The 19,763-nt window shown below is 37.8% G+C and overlaps 1 protein-coding gene across 1 annotated transcript in view; it reads left to right on the forward strand.

The window, feature by feature from the left end:
• lyrm4b (LYR motif containing 4) overlaps positions 1-19,763 on the forward strand; it is a 75,430-nt gene that overhangs the window by 143 nt on the left and 55,524 nt on the right. The window contains exon 2 of the mRNA XM_081352972.1: positions 13,317-13,437. Coding sequence (XP_081209098.1) covers positions 13,317-13,437 — 121 coding nt within the window. The remainder of the gene's footprint in view (positions 1-13,316; positions 13,438-19,763) is intronic.

A 19,763-nucleotide genomic window follows, 5' to 3' on the forward strand; every position in this document is an offset into this window, starting at 1 on the left:
TTTATCAGCAGCACAGGCTCGTGCCATTTAAGCAATAGTGTCTGTGGCTCGTACAGGCGGACCCTGGCAGATTCTTTATTATTTAGAATAAAATTTATCTCAATAGATTCTTAGAAGATATGATGCATGCATTGCATTATATATTGAATATGCAGCCTTGGTGGGCAGAAGAGACTTCTTTTAAAAACATACAAAAAGAAGACTTTTTTTAAGAAGCCTCTTCTGTTCACCAATGTTGCATTTATTTGATCCATTTGATGCAATTGAATTGTTTTCTATTGTTATATATATATATATATATATATATATATATATATATATATATATATATATATATATATATATATATATATATATATATATATATGTTCAGCATCATTACTCCAGTTTTCAGTGTCACGTGATCCTTCAGAAATCATTCTAAGAAGATTTATGATTGTTATATCAATGTTAAAAACAGCTGCAATTTTTTTAAGGATTCTTTGATGAATATAAAGTTCAAAGGAATAACATTTATCTTAAATAGAACACTTTTGTTACATTATACACTACCATTCAAAAGTTTTCAAAGTATTTTTCCTAAAATAAATTAAAGAAACAAATACTTTTATTCAGCAAGGATGCATTAAATTGATCAAAAGGGAAGATAAAGACATTTATAATGTTACAAAGGCTTTCTATTTCAGATAAATGCTGGAATAGATAAATATAGATAAAATGTATTTTTTTCCAAGATAAATGTCTATCCATCATTTAGGGACACAACACCATTTTCAACAAAAAAATGGAAAACTTTGTTATGCATTTTGGTTGTTTATTTACACGATAACAGTGTTTTTGCGGTCCTGAAAATGCAAAATGTAGAAAACAGGTTTCAAAGTGCAAGTTTTTGAATACGATACCGTTACCAATAAAATTACAAAAAGCGTGAATCTGTGAAAACGGTTAAGGCAACACTACGCATGTGCGATACGTGTTCAGTCTGTAGGTGTGTAGTGTTTCTTTGTTTAAGGACATCGCCAACTACTGGCCTGGCAGCAGAATACAGGCAGTGTTTGTGGATCAAGGCGAACGGGAGAGTTTTGACAACGTTGTCGTCTGTACACAAAAAAAAACGTAAAGGAGAAACGTTTCCGTTTTTAGGACATTATTGTCTTGTAAACGCATCCTAAGTCTAGGCCAAAGTGCAAAGGTGTCAAACCCTGCTCCTGGAGGTCCACAGTCCAAACTCTAATTAGAAACCTGAACATGATAATCAAGATCCTCAGGGTTTATAGAAATCACAGTCAACTCTCCAGGAGCAGAGAAGGCTGTGCAACCCTTAGTCTTTTCGCCCCAGGTTAACTGTGTTGATCAAGGGCACAGTGGTGATGGATCAGCTCTTCCAGGGTTTGAACCTTTGAACAAGTTTGCCTAAAAGCCTTTGGTCAGATCCATTAATCAGTAAAGAAAGTGATGAGAAATGTGACGTCGTGGTTGATATTCTTATATCACAGTGGAAAAGAAAGGTCAAGTCAAGTGCATTGCTTTCTGGGATGCAGAATCTCACACAGTGTGCTCTCTTGTGCTTCTGCATATTATATCAATATATGCATTGATATATGTAAGCATATGCATACAGTGCAAAGTGTACATACTGCAGAAAAAGTATGAGCAGTTCGAGAGTGTCATTCGAAACATCCCCTGCTTCTCACCTCAACACTTCATCTAATATGGGAAAATCAAGCCATAATATCATTCCAGGTTTTTGTTCAGATATTCTATCATCATCATGGTGCATTTATATTACAAATAGCTATAAAAGGCTTAAAGTGTTCGCAGAATAACAAGCTGACAGGCAAAGGATAATATTCTCCCACCCACTCAGTTTCCATAGAGCTTTGAGTCTCCAGTGTGATTCTCCTTAAAGTCTGCCAGCGTTCGTGTTAACAGGCTTAGAGCTCTTACTTTCGTAATCCTTTCGGTTTGCCTGCATACAAATATTAATATTAATGCAATTCATTAATACCTCATTGATGAAACATTTTAGGCAGAGTGGATTTGTACACTGTTCTTGAATAAATTCATAAAGAATTGAAAGCCTCAAGGGGCCTAATTTACGAAGAGAGAATTAAGTGAATTGATATGCGAGTTATTAGACAGTATTTTTGGTTTATTGAGTATGTGCTGTCGATTAGACTGATATTGGATGTAATTGTGCATGTTGCAATGCTCACATAAAGCCATAGTTCACCCAATAAAGACACATTTTCATTTCTGGGTGAACTATCCCTTTAAAGTTAATCTTTAAAAAACACTAATGATTTAATAACACTGTTAAATGTGCATTATAAAGCTAAATTCATTGATTTTATTTTTTATACATACAGTAGAATTTTTATATCGACCATTTAATAGTTAGGCCTATTGGCCTAATCATATAAAAAAAACAATTATTGGCTTATTATTAGCCAGAACTTTATTATTAATGCATACCTAAATCCATTGAATCCATAAAGTGCATTAAGCATCATTAAAAATAACAAATATTACTTAAAGGGATAGTTCACTTAAAAATGAAAATTCTGTCATCATTTACTCACCCTCAAGTTGTTGCAAACCTGTGTGAGTTTCTGTCTTCTGTTGAACACAAAAGAAGATATTTTGAAGAATGTCGGGAACCAGACAGTTGATGGAGAACATTGACTTTCATAGTATTTTTTTTCCCCTATAAACTCATACAGGTTTGAAACAACTTGAGGGTGAGTAAATGATGACATAATTTTCATTAAGCGAACTATCCCTTTAATAGTTCTTAAAGCGATGGTTTAGAGTAAAATCAACCCATGACCTCAAATCCAAACACCCCCCCAATCCCCCCCCCCCCAGGAGCCTTTTTCCCTTGGTCGAACATTATTAAAGGAACACTCCACCGTTTTTTGAAATAGGGCTTATTCACTTTCTTTCCTACATTTAGATAGGTGGCCAAATGCATTTTTGTCTCAGTGCATGCATTGTTTTAGTTTGACAGGGTCGGCGCTAGCTTAGCTTAGCATAATGAATGGAATCCTTTGTTGCCAGCTAGCATGTCCTGAGTAAAAGTGATATAAAAAATAAAAAAAACCACCTAATTACTTCTTGTGGCCTGCGTATTCACAACAAGTACAAATAGTGATGCAGATTAACACTAGGCGATTTCCTAGGCAGATATTGACTTGGGACTATATTAGGGGGAAGCACAGGCGAAGCACTGCTACTTGGGCGTGATATCTCTGTGCCCAAGTAGCAGTGCTTCGCCTGTGCTTCCCCCTAATATAGTCCCAAGTTAATATCTGCATAGTAAATCGCCTAGTGTTAATCTGCATCACTATTTGTACTTGTTGTGAATACGCAGGCCACAAGAAGTAATTAGGTGTTTTTTTGTTTTTTTTTTATCACTTTTACTCAGGCCATGCTAGCTGGCAACAAAGGATTCCATTCATTATGCTAAGCTAAGCTAGCGCCGACCCTGTCAAACTAAAACAATGCATGCACTGAGACAAAAATGCATTTGCCCACCTATCTAAATGTAGGAAAGAAAGTGAACTAGATGTACCGCATGGCGGTACAAAATATGACCGCTCAGGCCTGCACTGGCTTTCCACAAAAATAAATGACGTGGAGCAATTTGGCTGTATTGTGTGTTTATGTATATACCTAAAAAAAGTAGTAGTATGTGCATGTCTGTCTGTGTGTGTATGTGTGTGTGTTTGTGTATGTGTGTGTCTGTGTGTCTGTGCGTGTATGTATGCGTGCGTACATGTGTGTGCGCGTGTGTGTTTGTGTGTGTGTGTCTGTGCATGTGGATTTGTATGTGTGTGTGTATGGGTGTGTGTCTGTGCGTGTGGATGCTTGCGTTTGTTTGTATTCCTGCATGTGTGTGTGTGACAGTTAGGGTTGCCAACTTCAGAAAAGGAAAATGCGGGACAATCGTGGTTATTTATAGGCAAATGAGGGACACTCAAAATATTTGTACTGTATCACACAGTGTACGTCATTTCAGTGTCTGCAGTTAAGTTTGTGTTTAAAAGGTTATCAGACATAAACACATTTGTATTGCTTAACCTATTTATGTATTTAATTCTAAAAATAATTTTAATGTCATACATGAAAAAAGTCACATTACAAACAAACCATAGTTCAAAATAACAGCATCTAAAATAGAAAGCTTTTTTAACATTATACACTAGGCTTACAGTTCAAAAGTTTGGGGTTAGTAAGATTATTTTTTGGGAAAAAAAATAAAGAAAGTAATTGCCTACTTTTATTCAGCAAGGATGCATTACATTAATCAAAAGTGACAGTTAAGATAATGTTACAAAAGCTTTCTATGTACTTTCTAAAAGCTTTAAAACATTAATAATAATCAGAAATGTTTTTTGAGCACATTATTCCCTCAGGTAGATTACATGTTTTCTTGCGTGGCTGGATGTTAGACTCATGAACAATAATCACGTTGTTTGCATTCGCCAAATTGATTAGCCGAAATCAAAACGTGGACAGTGAAAGGAAATTACCGTTAGCGCGAGACGAGTCCGGCTTGAAGCGGAAGCGACCAGACGGCAGAGGATGTTCGCAAATCAAACAATGATTTGTCTCAAAACAGTGATTAAAAAAAGCTGTGATTGGATGATGACAGGTGTCGGTGATCATTCTCAAGTGTCGTGGTCAGCACTGCTGCTGTTGCTGTTGTATCAGTCAGTGGTTTATCAGCTTGTCAAAAAACGGGACACGGGAGGTCACGCACGGGACAAATAAATTAGGCCCAAAATACGGGACGTCCCGCCTAATTCGGGACAGTTGGCAACCTTAGTGACAGTATCATCCTAAACCAGCAACCCTTCGCTCAACACCACCATCTACAGGCCGATGAGTGTACAGTCACTAAATGTGCACATAAATGAATTTATTTTATACCCCCCCCCATGGATGAAATTCTACGAAACTTAGCATACCCCCAGAGGATGTCAAGTTAATCATACACATGAAATATGGTGCAGTTCTGAACATCTCAACTGAAGATAGGGGCGATTAAAGCAGAATAATATTGCATTTTCATTTTTTATGGGAGGGGCGCAAATCACAAATTAGTGATTATAGGCTAGGTTGATGTGGGCCCTGAAGAGCAACATACCATAAAAATTTATTCATCCTCGGTGCCACGGTTCAGGTAGTTATTTAGGAAAAACTGCATTTTTTGGGTTTGGGGGGGCCCAGCGCGGGGGGGGGGGGGGGGGGAGAGTGGCCCCTGGGGACCAAACAAAATTTTTCCGTAAAAGTCTAGTGGGGCTACATGCCCACCAAATTTCATGTTCCCCGGTGTTTCGGTGTCCCTGGTATCGTTGACGAAAAATTCAGTAGATGACTTTTTTTTTTTTGCCTCGTTTTATGAGTACAGAACCTATTTGTACTACTGTAGAAGTTTGGTGCCATTCTGGGCATTATTAGTGGAGTAATTTACCAGATACAGCCTTGGATCCATTAGTGCCTGCACTAAGCCATTCGGCTGATATCTCTAAATAAGCTCTAACTTTAATAATGTTCGACCAAGGGAAAAAGGCTTCTGGGGGGTGTTTGGCTCGAGGTCATGGTGCAAATTTGATTTGATAGGTTGATTTTACTCCGAACCATCCCTTTAACAATGGCCATCATTCTTGAAACATGAGTGAAAGAAACTATAAAATGTTCATTAAACCATTTTTTACCTGATCTATCACAGTGATGACGAACGGTTATGAACAGTTTACGCAGGCATCCGTTCTGCTCATGTTTCATTAACTACGGCCATTGTTTTCAGTCTAACGCTGGCCGGTTTAGCGAGAAAACCAATGTGCACGGTGCTTTTCTAACTGTGTAATATATAGTCTGTTAAATTATTCAAGGCCTTTTTTTTCTTTTTTTTTACATGCAGATGGTAACTCATATTTGCCGTTTTTGAGATATGCAGTGTAATACACCTTCAAATGGGATTTTTTTGGGGTTGTGGTTTGAGCCGTGCGTGTGTGATCTGAAATTTACGCAGGAGGAAAGAGAGAGAGAGATGCAGGGAGGGGAAAGAGTGAATGAAATGCAGGACAACTCAGAGCGACTGCGAGATGATTGAAAGCCGGAAACATATCAGTCAGTGAGAGTGAATGATTGAGAAGGGAGGATGAAAGAGATGTTGATTTTGACGGAAGGTAAGAAAAATATCAGATCTGCCAAGAACGAACGATTCACAACACGCACGCAGAGAGAAGGAGAGACTCTTTTTGAGGAGAGGAAGCACATTTTCTCCACGCTACACTGCAGAAAGTAGGGCATCTCTTACGTAAAGCGTCTTCCCGTTAAATATATCCCTCCCCGCGGTCCTGAGCGCCACGCCAGTGCGGAGCGATGACGACAGCCTCGTTCAGACGCTCACGAGAAATAAAGCTTTAAAAGCTGAAGATAAATAAGTGATCAGGCATCACAACACACGTCTCCTCACGTCTTGCTTGTCTTCTCATGTCTTATCGTCTCATCTCTTCTTTTTCTCTCCTTTCTCATTCTCTTCTTATCCTGCTTTTTGTCTCTTGTTCTTGTTTCTTCTGTTCTCATCTTGTCTTGTCTATTTTCTTCTCTTCTAGTTTTGTCTCTTCTTTTTTTGTGATTTTACATCACTCCTTATCTCTCCTTGTCTCGATTTATTTCTCCTCTCTTCTCAGTTTGTTTCTTTACTTCACATCTTCCTTTTCTCTCCTTCCTTTTGTCTCTGCTTGTTTTATTTTTCCTTCTCTCCTCATGTCATCTCTTCTTCTCTCCTCTAATTGTCTCTCCTTGTATCTCTTCTAGTCTCTACTTTTCCATTTACATCTTTTTTCACTTCTTGTCTCTTTGTTTTCTTTCCCCGTTTGTTCTATCATTTATTTTACCTTCTGTCCTCATCTTGTTTTGTCTGGTCAAGACTCATCTCTCCTTGGCTATTTTGGTCTCGTATTGTCTCCTCTCTTCACTTTTTGCTTGCCTTTTATCATCTCTTATTTTTCTTTCTTTTCTCCTCTCTTCTCTGCTTGTATTACCTGCTCTCATTCCTCAGTTCAATCTCTCCATATCTCTTCCTGCTTCTTGTCAATCCTTTTCTCTTTATCTTGTCTTATCAAGTCTCGCTTGTTCTTGTCTCCTCGTCTCATCTCTTCAGATCTCGTCTCTTACTTGCTCATCTTTTGTTGTCTCATTTCTTCTCAAGTCTCTTATATTTTGTCTCCAATTGGTCATGGTTTTTAGTTTCTCTTACTGTCTTCTCTTCTCTCTTTGTCTCGACGTATTTCTCCTTTTCTTCTTTCTTTCTCATCTGGTTTGTCCTTCTCCCTTTTTTCTCTCCTTTTGTCTTTTATTTTTTCTTGTCTCTTCTGTCCTTGTCTTGTTTTGTCTGGTCAAGACTCATTTTTGTCTCTTCTCTTCTGCTTTTCTCATTTCTCTTCTCTACTCGTCTCACCTGGTCTCATTTCACACTTCTCTCTCCTTATCTCTTCTCGTCACTCCTTCTCTGTCCTCTTTTCCTTTTGTTTCTTCTCATCTCTTTACATCTTGTCCCTCCTTGTCTCATCTCTCTTTTTTTACATTCTACTGCTCTGTTCTCATCTCTTCTCACTGGCTCTTCTTGTCTTATTTCTCTTTCCCCCATCATCTTGTCTTTTTTCTTCTCGATTGTTCTCTTATTCTATGTGCACAGTTCTGTTAACACGATTTGGGCCACACTCATCATTTTTAAACTGTATTGTGAATTTAATTTCAGGGGCAGGAAGCATCTTTAGCTAATAAAGCCTGGCCCGTGTATTTACAGCTGAAGGTGTCATTAAATATTAAGCCATTATAATTGGTTCCACTTCACAGAACCATGAAACAAGTTGTTTTATGTTCTTTTAGATGCCTATTATTACTCATATTTTGTGTTGGTGAGGTGAATTAATTGTGTGTTTTTAACTGCCCATGGGTGATGCTACGCTAATTGTCGCCTACAGAACACAATTTTGCTAATCTGCTGTGGTAGATCTGAAGTGAGAGTTGCTGTTCATCTCCATGAATATCGTTCTCTCAGCTGCCCATGTGTTAATCACGCTCCCACCCACTACATTCAGTCGGATGCTATGTTATGCTTTTGTTTAAGGTCAGCTTAACCATATCCGACAATATGACGCATTCGCTTAAAAACACAAGCATTTTGTTGCTCTGTCACGTGCATCATGGCTCACATTTAAGTCTGGCTACTTGGCAGAGAGGATGAGTGTCTCTCTGAGGATTCGATATGCGTGATGCTCGATGATTCAGCCATTCCTACACTGATGACAAAGACCAACTGCTTAATTGTCCAATGGCCCCAACCAGAACTCACCACAGATCTACAGATCGGTCTCTGTTTTCCTCTTGACAAATGCTTTGTCTTGTTGATGACCTTAAAGCCAGATGGCTGAAAATGCTGAAAATATCTATCAGCTTGTGCCTCGAAGGGATGAAATGAGTGGTTTATTATTAACCGAGTGTGTAATGTAATGAGAAGTGATGCAAACTGAAGTATTTGTTGAGCCAAGATGGCCTTACTTTATATAGAAACATACAAAGCCCTTTATTCTATTGTAATGTTGATTTGCTTCCTTGCTAAAAAAAAAAAAAAAAAGGTGTCTGAATGCTATTTTTGAAGGCCTATGATCATGTCAATCTTTTGTTTTGGCATTGCTAGGCATCACAACCTTCACAGAAAAGGAAATCATGCATTGCAACAAGCTCTTAAAATGAGTCCAAAGAGAAATGTCACACATAAATGTTCAGAAATGTATTGATTAAAAATTTGCATGTTTTAAATCAGTTTTTGTGTTTGGAGTATCAAGCTGTTAGCTTAGCAAAATGCTAACATTAGAGTTGAGTGAAATCAGCTTGTAGTTTTAGTGAAAATGCCAAATATATAAGACCCAGCAAGCAGAAAACCTTTAACGCTCAACTCGAGGTCGTTTGCATGTAGAAATCTTAAAGCTAAAGTTGCAAACTGTTTTCTGGAGAATCAGACAGAGAAATGTCCATGTGAAGCTAAATTGATGTGAAGCTTGACTTAACATTACAAGTGGACTAGAGGTCGACGATTGATCGGTTTTGCCACGATAACCGATTGTTGGAACAACAAATCCGCAAATATCCATACCGATAGTTTTTCGGGTTGTGTCCGTTGCTGGAGCGGCTGAGAAGAGTCTGCTGTACGAGAGCGGCCTCTAGAGGCCAAATGATAACTATCACTGACGCCTCGTGGAGTTTGTTTTGACACGCAAGGCGAGACACTTCAAATACGGATTTAAAACAGTACACTACCATACTTGTTTTCATATCATTCTAAATTAATTTGGTAGCTTCGCACATCTTTTCTTCGCACATGGTTACATTTCTACAAAATGATATTGCATTGCTTCTTGCGTCTTTCGTTTCGTCACTTTGAAAGTGAAATGTCTAGTCAGTGGTGCTAAAAGCGCGTTCAAAAAAGCCAAACGGAGCATGTTATGTGATGAAAAAATCTAAATGTATTAGTTTACAAATCATGCACTATGGTACAAGTATTTTGAGGTCGTAACATAGTATTGTGCGAGAAATTACAAATGAAGGGATACACATTGGGTCCTATTTTAACGATCTGAAACGCAAGTAACTTTGTGGGCGGGTCTCAAATCTAAAATGGGTTGGTCTGAAGTAGCTTCATTATTCATAGGTGTGGTTTGGGCGTAACGTGAAATAAACCAATCAGAGCGTCATCTCACATTCCCTTTAAGAGCAGGCGTGCTTGTTCCATGGCGGGTTGCTATTATAACGGCGGATTTGCCAGACGCACGTGTTCAGAAAAGCCAAACATGGAGCTTGTTATGTGATAAAAAAATCTAAATGTATTAGTTTACAAATCGAGTATTTTGAGTTCATAACAAAGTATTGTGTGAGAAATTACAAATGAAGGGATACACTAGCCTAAGTCTTTATTAATCAATATTCTTCTCCTGTAATCATTATTTGTGTAAAAAGGAATGTTTTCGTCAACCAAAAGTGTTGTTTATGACTACTTTAACATAAGGTGTAGCTTATTTATTTCCATACGTAAGCCAGAATGGACTAAATATTGAGTAATGTGTTAGTGTATAGATGACTTCAATGATCTGTTATTCATACATATTGTACCTGTGTTGTGTGTGTGTGGTTTTGACCTCAGATTTGCCACAGTTAATACACACGAGCCTGTTGAAAAAGCACATGATGTGTGCTTCAAAGCCGGCTGCTCGTTTCTGACTCCTTTGAAGTGTCTGTCACTGTGATATTTCTAAAGATGACTCGCTCTTTATTTATTCTTTTTTCAAGAAACAATTTTGCATCTGTCATCTGTTGTTTTTTTAGTGTATGATCTAAGATTTTTCAGCTTCCGCATGAGTGTGCTTCTCACCGTTCTGTCTGTCTCTTTCTCTGTGGGTTTCTCCCATTATTTTCAGATTTTCTTTCACCTCTCTGCCTCTCTCCCTTGTTTTTTCATCCCATGAAACGGTGGGAGGCTTGGATTTGGCTGTCAGAGCGTGTTGGTGGAGGTGGTTCCTCGGGTGCGGGGCGAAACTTTGATCTCGGCGTGGCACTGGGCCTTGGTTTGCCCCACACTGCTCGTGTTTCCAGATGAAAAGGCTGGAGATGTGTTTCCTCCTCGGGTTTTCTCTCCCCAGAAGTGTAGATGTGCGAATCTACCTTACAGCTTAACTGGCTGTCTATTACTCCAGCATTATTAGCATGTGGCACACACAGCACTGTCATCCGAAAGAAATGTGAGTTTGTCTTCACCCAATGCGCTGTCAGCGATGCTCCTCGCCCCCCCGCCATCGTGTGACGAGCTCATTGCATCCTTGTCAGTCAGATCTCATTTCTTAAAGTGTTAGTTCACCCAAAAATGAAAATTCTGTCATTAATTACACTCCCTCATGTCGTTCCAAACCCGTTAGACTTTCGTTCTTCTTCGAAACACAAATGAAGAGATGAATGAAATTTGAGAGATTTCTGTCCCTCCATTGACAGCTTCGCAACTACCACTTTGACGCTTCAAAAAGTTCATAAAGAGATCATAAAACTAATCCATATGAATTGTGCGTTTTAGTCCAAATTTTCTGAAGAGACTCGATCGCTTTATATGATCAATTTAGGCTTTTATTCACATGTAAACGAACATAAACAGAAGCTCAACCAAACCTGCTTGGCACACGTGAATGAACCTCATTGGTTCTTGCTGAAGCTCAAACGTGATGCGTAACACGTGAATGAACCTCATTGGTTCTCGCTGAAGCTCAAACGTGATGCGTAACACGAGAATGAACCTCATTGGTTCTCGCTGAAGCTCAAACGTGATGCGTAACACGAGAATGAACCTCATTGGTTCTTGCTGAAGCTCAAACGTGATGCGTAACATGAGAATGATCCTCATTGGTTCTCGCTAAAGCTCAAACGTGATGCGTAACACGAGAATGAACCTCATTGGTTCTCGCTGAAGCTCAAACGTGATGCGTAACGAGAATGATCCTCATTGGTTCTTGCTGAAGCTCAAACATGATGCATAACACGAGAATGAACCTCATTGGTTCTCGCTGAAGCTCAAACGTGATGCGTAACACGAGAATGATCCTCATTGGTTCTTGCTGAAGCTCAAACATGATGCATAACACGAGAATGAACCTCATTGGTTCTCGCTAAAGCTCAAACGTGATGCGTAACACGAGAATGAACCTCATTGGTTCCTGCTGAAGCTCAAACATGATGCATAACACGAGAATGAACCTCATTGGTTCTTGCTGAAGCTCAAACGTGATGCGTAACACGAGAATGATCCTCATTGGTTCTTGCTGAAGCTCAAACATGATGCATAACACGAGAATGAACCTCATTGGTTCTCGCTGAAGCTCAAACGTGATGCGTAACACGAGAATGATCCTCATTGGTTCTTGCTGAAGCTCAAACATGATGCATAACACGAGAATGATCCTCATTGGTTCTTGCTGAAGCTCAAACGTGATGCGTAACACGAGAATGAACCTCATTGGTTCTTGCTGAAGCTCAAAGTGATGCGTAACACGAGAATTATCCTCATTGGCTCTTGCTTAAGCTCAAACGTGATGCGTAACACGAGAATGAACCTCATTGGTTCTCATGTTTGAGCTTCTGTTTATGTGTGAGTTGATGAATATTTGTATGTGAATAAAAGGCTAAATTCAATCTGTTCATCATATAAAGCGATTGAGTCTCTTCAGAACATTTTGACTAAACTGCTCAATTCATATGGATTAGTATTACAATCTCTCTATAAATCTTTGAAGCATCAAAGTGGTAGTTGTGTAGCTGTCAATGGAGGGAACGAAAGCTTTTAGATTTCATCAAAAAGATCTAAATTTGTGCTCCAAAAATGAACGAAAGTCTTACAGGTTTAGAACAACATGAGAGTGAAAAATGAATGACATAAATTAATTTTTTTTGGGTAAACTAACACTTTAATGTAGTTCTTCCACCTAACCCTTCTTGAGAGTTCTTCCATCGGCAGGAACCGGTTTATCATGATGGATAAAAGAGACTTGGATTCTGTGTAAATAATGGGATTATATTTGCTTTCAATGGCTTAGTTTATAAACCTTGCAGTGGTCTTGTGATCTTTCAGTTTTGGAATAAAATCAATGGTTATGTCAATGTCCAGACAGCTAGCGGTGTTTAAACCTGCTTTCTTTCATGTATTTCTGCTAAGCAAAGTTTCACGTTCGAAATCCATTCATTTCTTTAAGAGTTTTGCAAACAACTTTCCCACGTAGATTTTGCAACAGGTTCAAGTTAGTCACAGAAGTGAGTGTTCTTGATGAACAGAAAGCTGCTTGGTTGGAAAGTGACATCTGTGTGCCCGTGGTGACATTTCTACAAAATTATATTTAGTTGCAATGTTGTGTGTTTCATTGCTTTGAAAGGAAAGCAATGACACGTTGTTGAATGTATCACAGCAGTTCAGACCTCACATGCCTTGTGAGTCGTGATAAAACGTTAATGCTGTATCATGTTTGAAATAACGCAGCACCCAACCGATATAGTGTTAACAAAACCAAACGTGAGGCAACCATGCCATTTTAGCTTCGTTTTGCAAGTTTTTATCGTGACTCGTTTTTCATGGGACTCGTACCCAAGTTTTTTTGCCTTGAAATTTGCAGAAATTTCGACTCCCTGGGGAGCAGCCACACTGTCTCTGTGATGAATTTAACATGAGCTAGCAAATGTTAAAAGCCACGTGATCTGTTTTGTTTCTGTAGGACATACGCTCTACGGAGGGTACGAGATGCATTCAGGGAGAACCGGACAGTGGGAGATCCGAAACTTGTGGAGGAGCTTCTGAACAAGGCCCTGGACAGTCTGGCCATCATTCAAAGACAGGTACCGGTCCAAAAAACCATCATTCAAAGACAGGGACCGGTCCAAAAAGTAGATTTTGTAATCTGTGGATTCTGCAGAGCTTGTTGGGAAATAAGAACAACATTTTGTACACGCTTCTCTCTTTTTATCTTGCTGTGCCTATTTTTGTTGTTCAGCCTCCAATACATACAGTATACACATTTAAAATAAAATTGTTTTACATAAAATATAAATATTTAAATATGAAGGTGGCTGAGAGTGAGATTGCTTCTATTTTCTATTCTATTTAATACAATTTTTGTACTACAAATTATATTGTCAGAACAATCTGAATTAGATATTCTCATGAGTTCATATGATCAGTGAATTTACTTGTTTTATTAGTGATCTAGAAATAGTGGTGAAATCTGAAATATTTTTATTTTCTTATAATGTTTCTTTATTTTTTTTTCTAAATCCTGTCATTTAATTTCCAGGCAATTATACAATCATAAATTATGAAATATATACAAGTTTGCGGTCAGTACGATTTTTTGTAATTTTGAAAGAAGACTTTTACACTGTAACAATATTTTTAGGAAACAAATATATATGAATATATTTTCAAGTGTAATTTATTTCTGTGATCAAAGCTGAATTTTCAGCATCATTACTCCAGTCTTCAGTGTCACATGATCCTTCAGAAATCATTCTAATATGATGATTTGATGATCAAGAAAAGATTCTGATTATTTTCAATGTTGAAAACAGTTGTGCTGCTTCATATTTTTGTGAAAAGTAATACTTTTGTTTCAGGATTCTTTGATAAATAGAAAATTAAAAAAGCATTTATTTGAAATCGATTTTTTTTTGTAACAATATAAATGCGTTTATTGACACTTTTGATTAATTTAATGCATCCTTGCTGAATAATATAATAATTAAAAAAAAAAATCTTAGTGAGCCCAAACTTTTGAACGATATTGTGTTATTGTATGTATTTTTTTATTTTTTATTTTAATTTTTTTTTAAATATAACAGCAGTCGAGATTACAAGACCTTTCCATGCTGAAAAATGAATCGGTGGAAGTGTGGATGGACTCTAGTTAAAACACCGCCCGTTCATTTAATTCTGATTTAGAAAGACTGTTGAACATGAACATGTTCCTAGTAATTCAATCTAACAAATGCAGCTCCATTTTTCATTGCAGTTGTCCTTCTAGTTCATAGTGAGGTATGCAGAAAGGCCTATGGATTATCATGGTGTTTAATTTAAAGTCGGTCCTCTTGTGTTAAAAGAACAGCCTCCTTCATCAAACTTCATTTTCGCTCTGCTGGTGTTCCTAATGAAGGAGCTGTGGACGGATCTTGTGTCTCTGTTCCCGTATAATTCCCTGTATCCTCCTGAGAGCTGGAGGAGGTCGTCTTCAGATGCATATATATGATACAGCTGCAAATAAATATTTGAACACCTGAGAAAATCCATGTTAATATTTGGTACAGTAGCCTTTGTTTGCAATTACAGAGATCAAACATTTCCTGTAGTTTTTCACCAGGTTTGCACACACTGCAGGAGGGATTTTGGCCCACTCCTCCACACAGATCTTCTCTAGATCAGTCAGGTTTCTGGGCTGTCGCTGAGAAACACGGAGTTTGAGCTCCCTCCAAAGACTCTCTATTGGGTTTAGGTCTGGAGACTGGCTAGGCCACGCCAGAACCTTGATATGCTTCTTACAGAGCCACTCCTTGGTTATCCTGGCTGTGTGCTTCGGGTCATTAAGACCCAGCCTCGACCCATCTTCAATGCTCTAACTGAGGGAAGGAGGTTGTTCCCCAAAATCTCGCAATACATGGCCCCGGTCATCCTCTCCTTAATACAGTGCAGTCGCCCTGTCCCATGTGCAGAAAAACACCCCCAAAGCATGATGCTACCACCCCCATGCTTCACAGTAGGGATGGTGTTCTTGGGATGGTACTCATCATTCTTCTTCCTCCAAACACGTTTAGTGGAATTATGACCAAAAAGTTCTATTTTGGTCTCATCTGACCACATGACTTTCTCCCATGACTCCTCTGGATCATCCCAATGGTCATTGGCAAACTTAAGACGGGCCTTGACATGTGCTGGTTTAAGCAGGGGAACCTTCCGTGCCATGCATGATTTCAAACCATGACGTCTTAGTGTATTACCAACAGTAACTTTGGAAACGGTGGTCCCAACTCTTTTCAGGTCATTGACCAGCTCCTCCCGTGTAGTTCTGGGCTGATTTCTCACCTTTCTTAGGATCATTGAGACCCCACGAGGTGAGATCTTGCATGGAGCCCCAGTCCGAGGGAGATTGACAGTCATGTTTAGCTTCTTCCATTTTCTAATGATTGCTCCAACAGTGGACCTTTTTTCACCAAGCTGCTTGGCAATTTCCCCGTAGCCCTTTCCAGTCTTGTGGAGGTGTACAATTTTGTCTCTAGTGTCTTTGGACAGCTCTTTGGTCTTGGCCATGTTAGTAGTTGGATTCTTACTGATTGTATGGGGTGGACAGGTGTCTTTATGCAGCTAACAACCTCAAACAGGTGCATCTAATTTAGGATAATAAATGGAGTGGAGGTGGACATTTTAAAGGCAGACTAACAGGTCTTTGAGAGTCAGAATTCTAGCTGATAGACAGGTGTTCAAATACTTATTTGCAGCTGTATCATACAAATAAATAGTTAAAAAATCATATATTGGGATTTCTGGATTTATTTTTTTAGATTATGTCTCTCACAGTGGACATGCACCTACGATGACAATTTCAGACCCCTCCATGATTTCCAAGTGGGAGAACTTGCAAAATAGCAGGGTGTTCAAATACTTATTTTCCTCACTGTATATGAACACCAGCTCGGCCTCCACCTGTCGCACACACACCACTAATGACCGATCGTGCCTCGCTGTCACGCACTTTGTTCCCATAATTCCACTCAAATTCGGGGCAAATTCCACTCCAATTCCCATTGAGGTAGAAGTTTTGTTGGACTTTGGCTATTTTAAAAGGTTCTTTGTATTTTTCTCATTATTTATGGCTTAATCCCTGAATAAATATTCAGCGGTTGCAGATTGCTAAAACAACTTTTACCATGCATACAAATGATTAAGAATACATAAATGCTTAATGTCTCCAAGAGAGAGGCAGAGAAAGATCATGTAGCCTTTCATATCATACAAGGTTTAAAACGTTTAAATAGACATATCAAGTAGCTAGTAGAAAAAGTGGATGATTCAGTATCTTAGACCCTGTTTACTCCTGGTGTTAAAGTGTGTTTTGGTTGATCGGTTCACAAGTAGACGAGGCAGACACATTCCCGTTTACACCTGGTGTTTTAATCCGTCTCTTTTGTCCACTTTCAACCACTTCTGTCCTGATTTCTTCGAGGGGAGGGTCTATGGACGGGTAAATGTATGGGCTTTTTCAGATCTTTCGATCTAATTGACGAAATAAACCTGCGTAATTTACATATGAACGCGAACGGAGACGACTGAAAAACATACGGAGAGCATCAGCTTTAGTTTCTGCTCTGACAGACGTAAGATCAGCCGAACACTGTGAGTGTGTGTTAGAAATCAGGAATGGAGAGAGAACACTGTGCTTGGTACATTTTTCATCTTCAAACCAAACTTGAGTCTTCAGCGAACAGTTTAACCCTCTGATGGTCCTCGGTCATTTCTGACCGAATAATTTTCTGTTTTGAAATTTTAAAAATCACAGCTTCATCGGAAGGTTATGAAACTTGGTGACTTTTCTGGCATTATGTATGTGAATACAAAAAAAAATTGAGGTCATGATCCAAGCATGCTAAGTGGTCGTAAACAAAGAGTCACACTCGTGGTCTTCGGTCAAAAATGACCGACCCATAGGAAATGAATGGGAAATTTACAAAAACACAAAAATTCTCTGAATTTTTGTCTGTACAATCTACAAATCGGACACGATTCTAAAAAAAAGTACACCGCAGTAAAGGGGTGACACTCTACAACATCAAGAGTGCAAAAAATTCACACCCACCCACACACACACACATACAAACACACGTTTATACACATACACACCAATAAATTCAGATTACAAAAATCTGTTTTGAATTTTTAAAAATCACAGCTTCATCAGAATGTTACGAAACTTGGTGACTTTTCTGGCATTAGGTATGTGAACACACAAAAAAATTGAGTTCATGATCCGAGCATGCTAAGTGGTCGTGAAAAAATTAGTTATGATTTTGGTCTTCGGTCAAAATTACCCCCATAGGAAATGAATGGGAAATTGACAAAAACACAAAAATTCTCTACAAATCAGCCACGATGCAGAAAAAAAAATGCTCAGCAATGAAGGGGTGAAGCTCTAAAACATCAAGAGTGAAAAACATAACATAATTAATAATTATAATTAATATATGTATATATAATTAATATAATAATTATTAAAATTATTAAAATAATAATTAATAAAATGTTATAAACCTTGGCAAAAAGTATTATTTGAGAATTTCTAAAAAAATACATTCAATCCACATCTTAAAAGTAAGTAATTTGGTCCAAAAACAACTAGAATTCACAAACATCTCCATTTAGAGCTATACAGGCATCTAGTGGTAAACCCATGCAATAACATGATTTATTTAATTTTATGATTAGTAAATTGATGAATTTTTTTTTTTTTCTGAAAGCCTAGTCTCAATTTTACCCGAAAATAAAGCATAGAATTTTTTTTTTTTCAAAAAAAAAACAAACAAAAAAAAAACATTATTTTCAATGGCAAAAAATGGACTATAAATATTGCATAAATATTAATAAGTTCAATCAAATTGTCTCAAAATTCTAAATTAAAAAGAATAAATATTATAGAACAAAAATAAATTGCATTGGTTTTTACTGGGATGGAGGAAGTTTAATTTATAGGTGTCCGGTCATTTATGACCGGGAAGGCCCCCAGTGTGACTGCTAAACGAAGACCATCAGAGGGTTAAATCTCGTCTGGCTAGAGCTCTTCCTATAATATTTACGCATTAGATCACACGGAGAGTAGATGGTGTTTTGATGCTGTTTGAACACATTCGACCACATGAGCGTTTACACTACGAAATCAATCCGGTCAAATGCGTTTTCGACAACCTCTGGAAGTGTTTTACACCCCGTTTACACCTGCATTTAGTGTCGTCTAATACCAGGTGTAAACAGTGCCTTAGTTGATATTACTCTTGCCAAGCTCTGATTTCTGAGAGACACTCATTGATGGCAACACAGCTATTTGATTTGAGTCTACACTCATTTACTTCACATACTCGTTATTGCGTAGTGATTTTAGAGGTTTAATACCATGCTATCCACTGGCTCACCTGTTATACAGCAAACACGAGGAATGACTGTGTCTGCCCAATATTCGTGATTCATTTTGAAGTCATTATCCGTGCCTTTCCGAATAAGGTATTCGGCTTCGGGCTCATCCCTACTCAAAAACATATATTTTTCTCTTGAAGTAAGAAAACGTACAGATCTATGTTAAGAACTTCACACAAAAAAAGGGGTTGAAGGAAGAATAGGAGGCACTGGGATAATTTGTTCCTTGTCTCTCACCAAAGACGGTGAGCTGTTCTTTGAAAGTGAATCAAAGTACAGCCTTAGAGATCAGTCCATCATGCTGTCTGCATTAAGAGCTTCTGTCACTATGACACTCTCAGCATGGGAATCAATGCAGTTAAACTTCCTGGGGAGTTAAAACAAGATCTTCAATGAAAGTTATAGAGTCAGGCGCAGAAGAGCTGGCTTCACTCTATTTTGAAATGCAAGCTTAATTTCAAGCTTTTCTGAATCTCCAAAATCTGAAGAAAATCTCACTGTGCAAGTTATTTAAAGTTAAAGTGTTATTGAAATAATACTGCATCGGGTTTTTGGCGTTTACAAGGTAACTCTGGTTAGTTTTTAAAGATGTAAAATCAGTTCAAAGTGTTTATGATTCTGCAGTATTTATTGTGCAGATAAAATAAGTGAATTTATGACTATAGACTTGCTGATATTACATTTTAATTACCAATGCCATTGCAGATTATTTTTTATATATTTTTTTTATATTTGAGTGTCTAATAACCATTATGCACTTTATTTATTGTTTTTGATTACAACTAAATAAATAAAAATTGGTTAAATTATTATTATTATTATTAACAATGACAGTTGTAACAATAATAATAATTGTTATTATTGAAATTATTTAATATAATATTCAGGCAGATTTGTTCTTGAGCTTCCTGAGGGGTTAAAGGAGAACTTGGTAACTTTTTTAACTTAATAAAACTGTCTAGAAATCATTTAAACAACCTGTTCTGGTGATATTGGT

The sequence above is a fragment of the Scardinius erythrophthalmus genome, assembly GCF_964197995.2.
Source record: "Scardinius erythrophthalmus genome assembly, chromosome: 22".
NCBI classification, from domain to species: Eukaryota; Metazoa; Chordata; class Actinopteri; order Cypriniformes; family Leuciscidae; genus Scardinius; species Scardinius erythrophthalmus.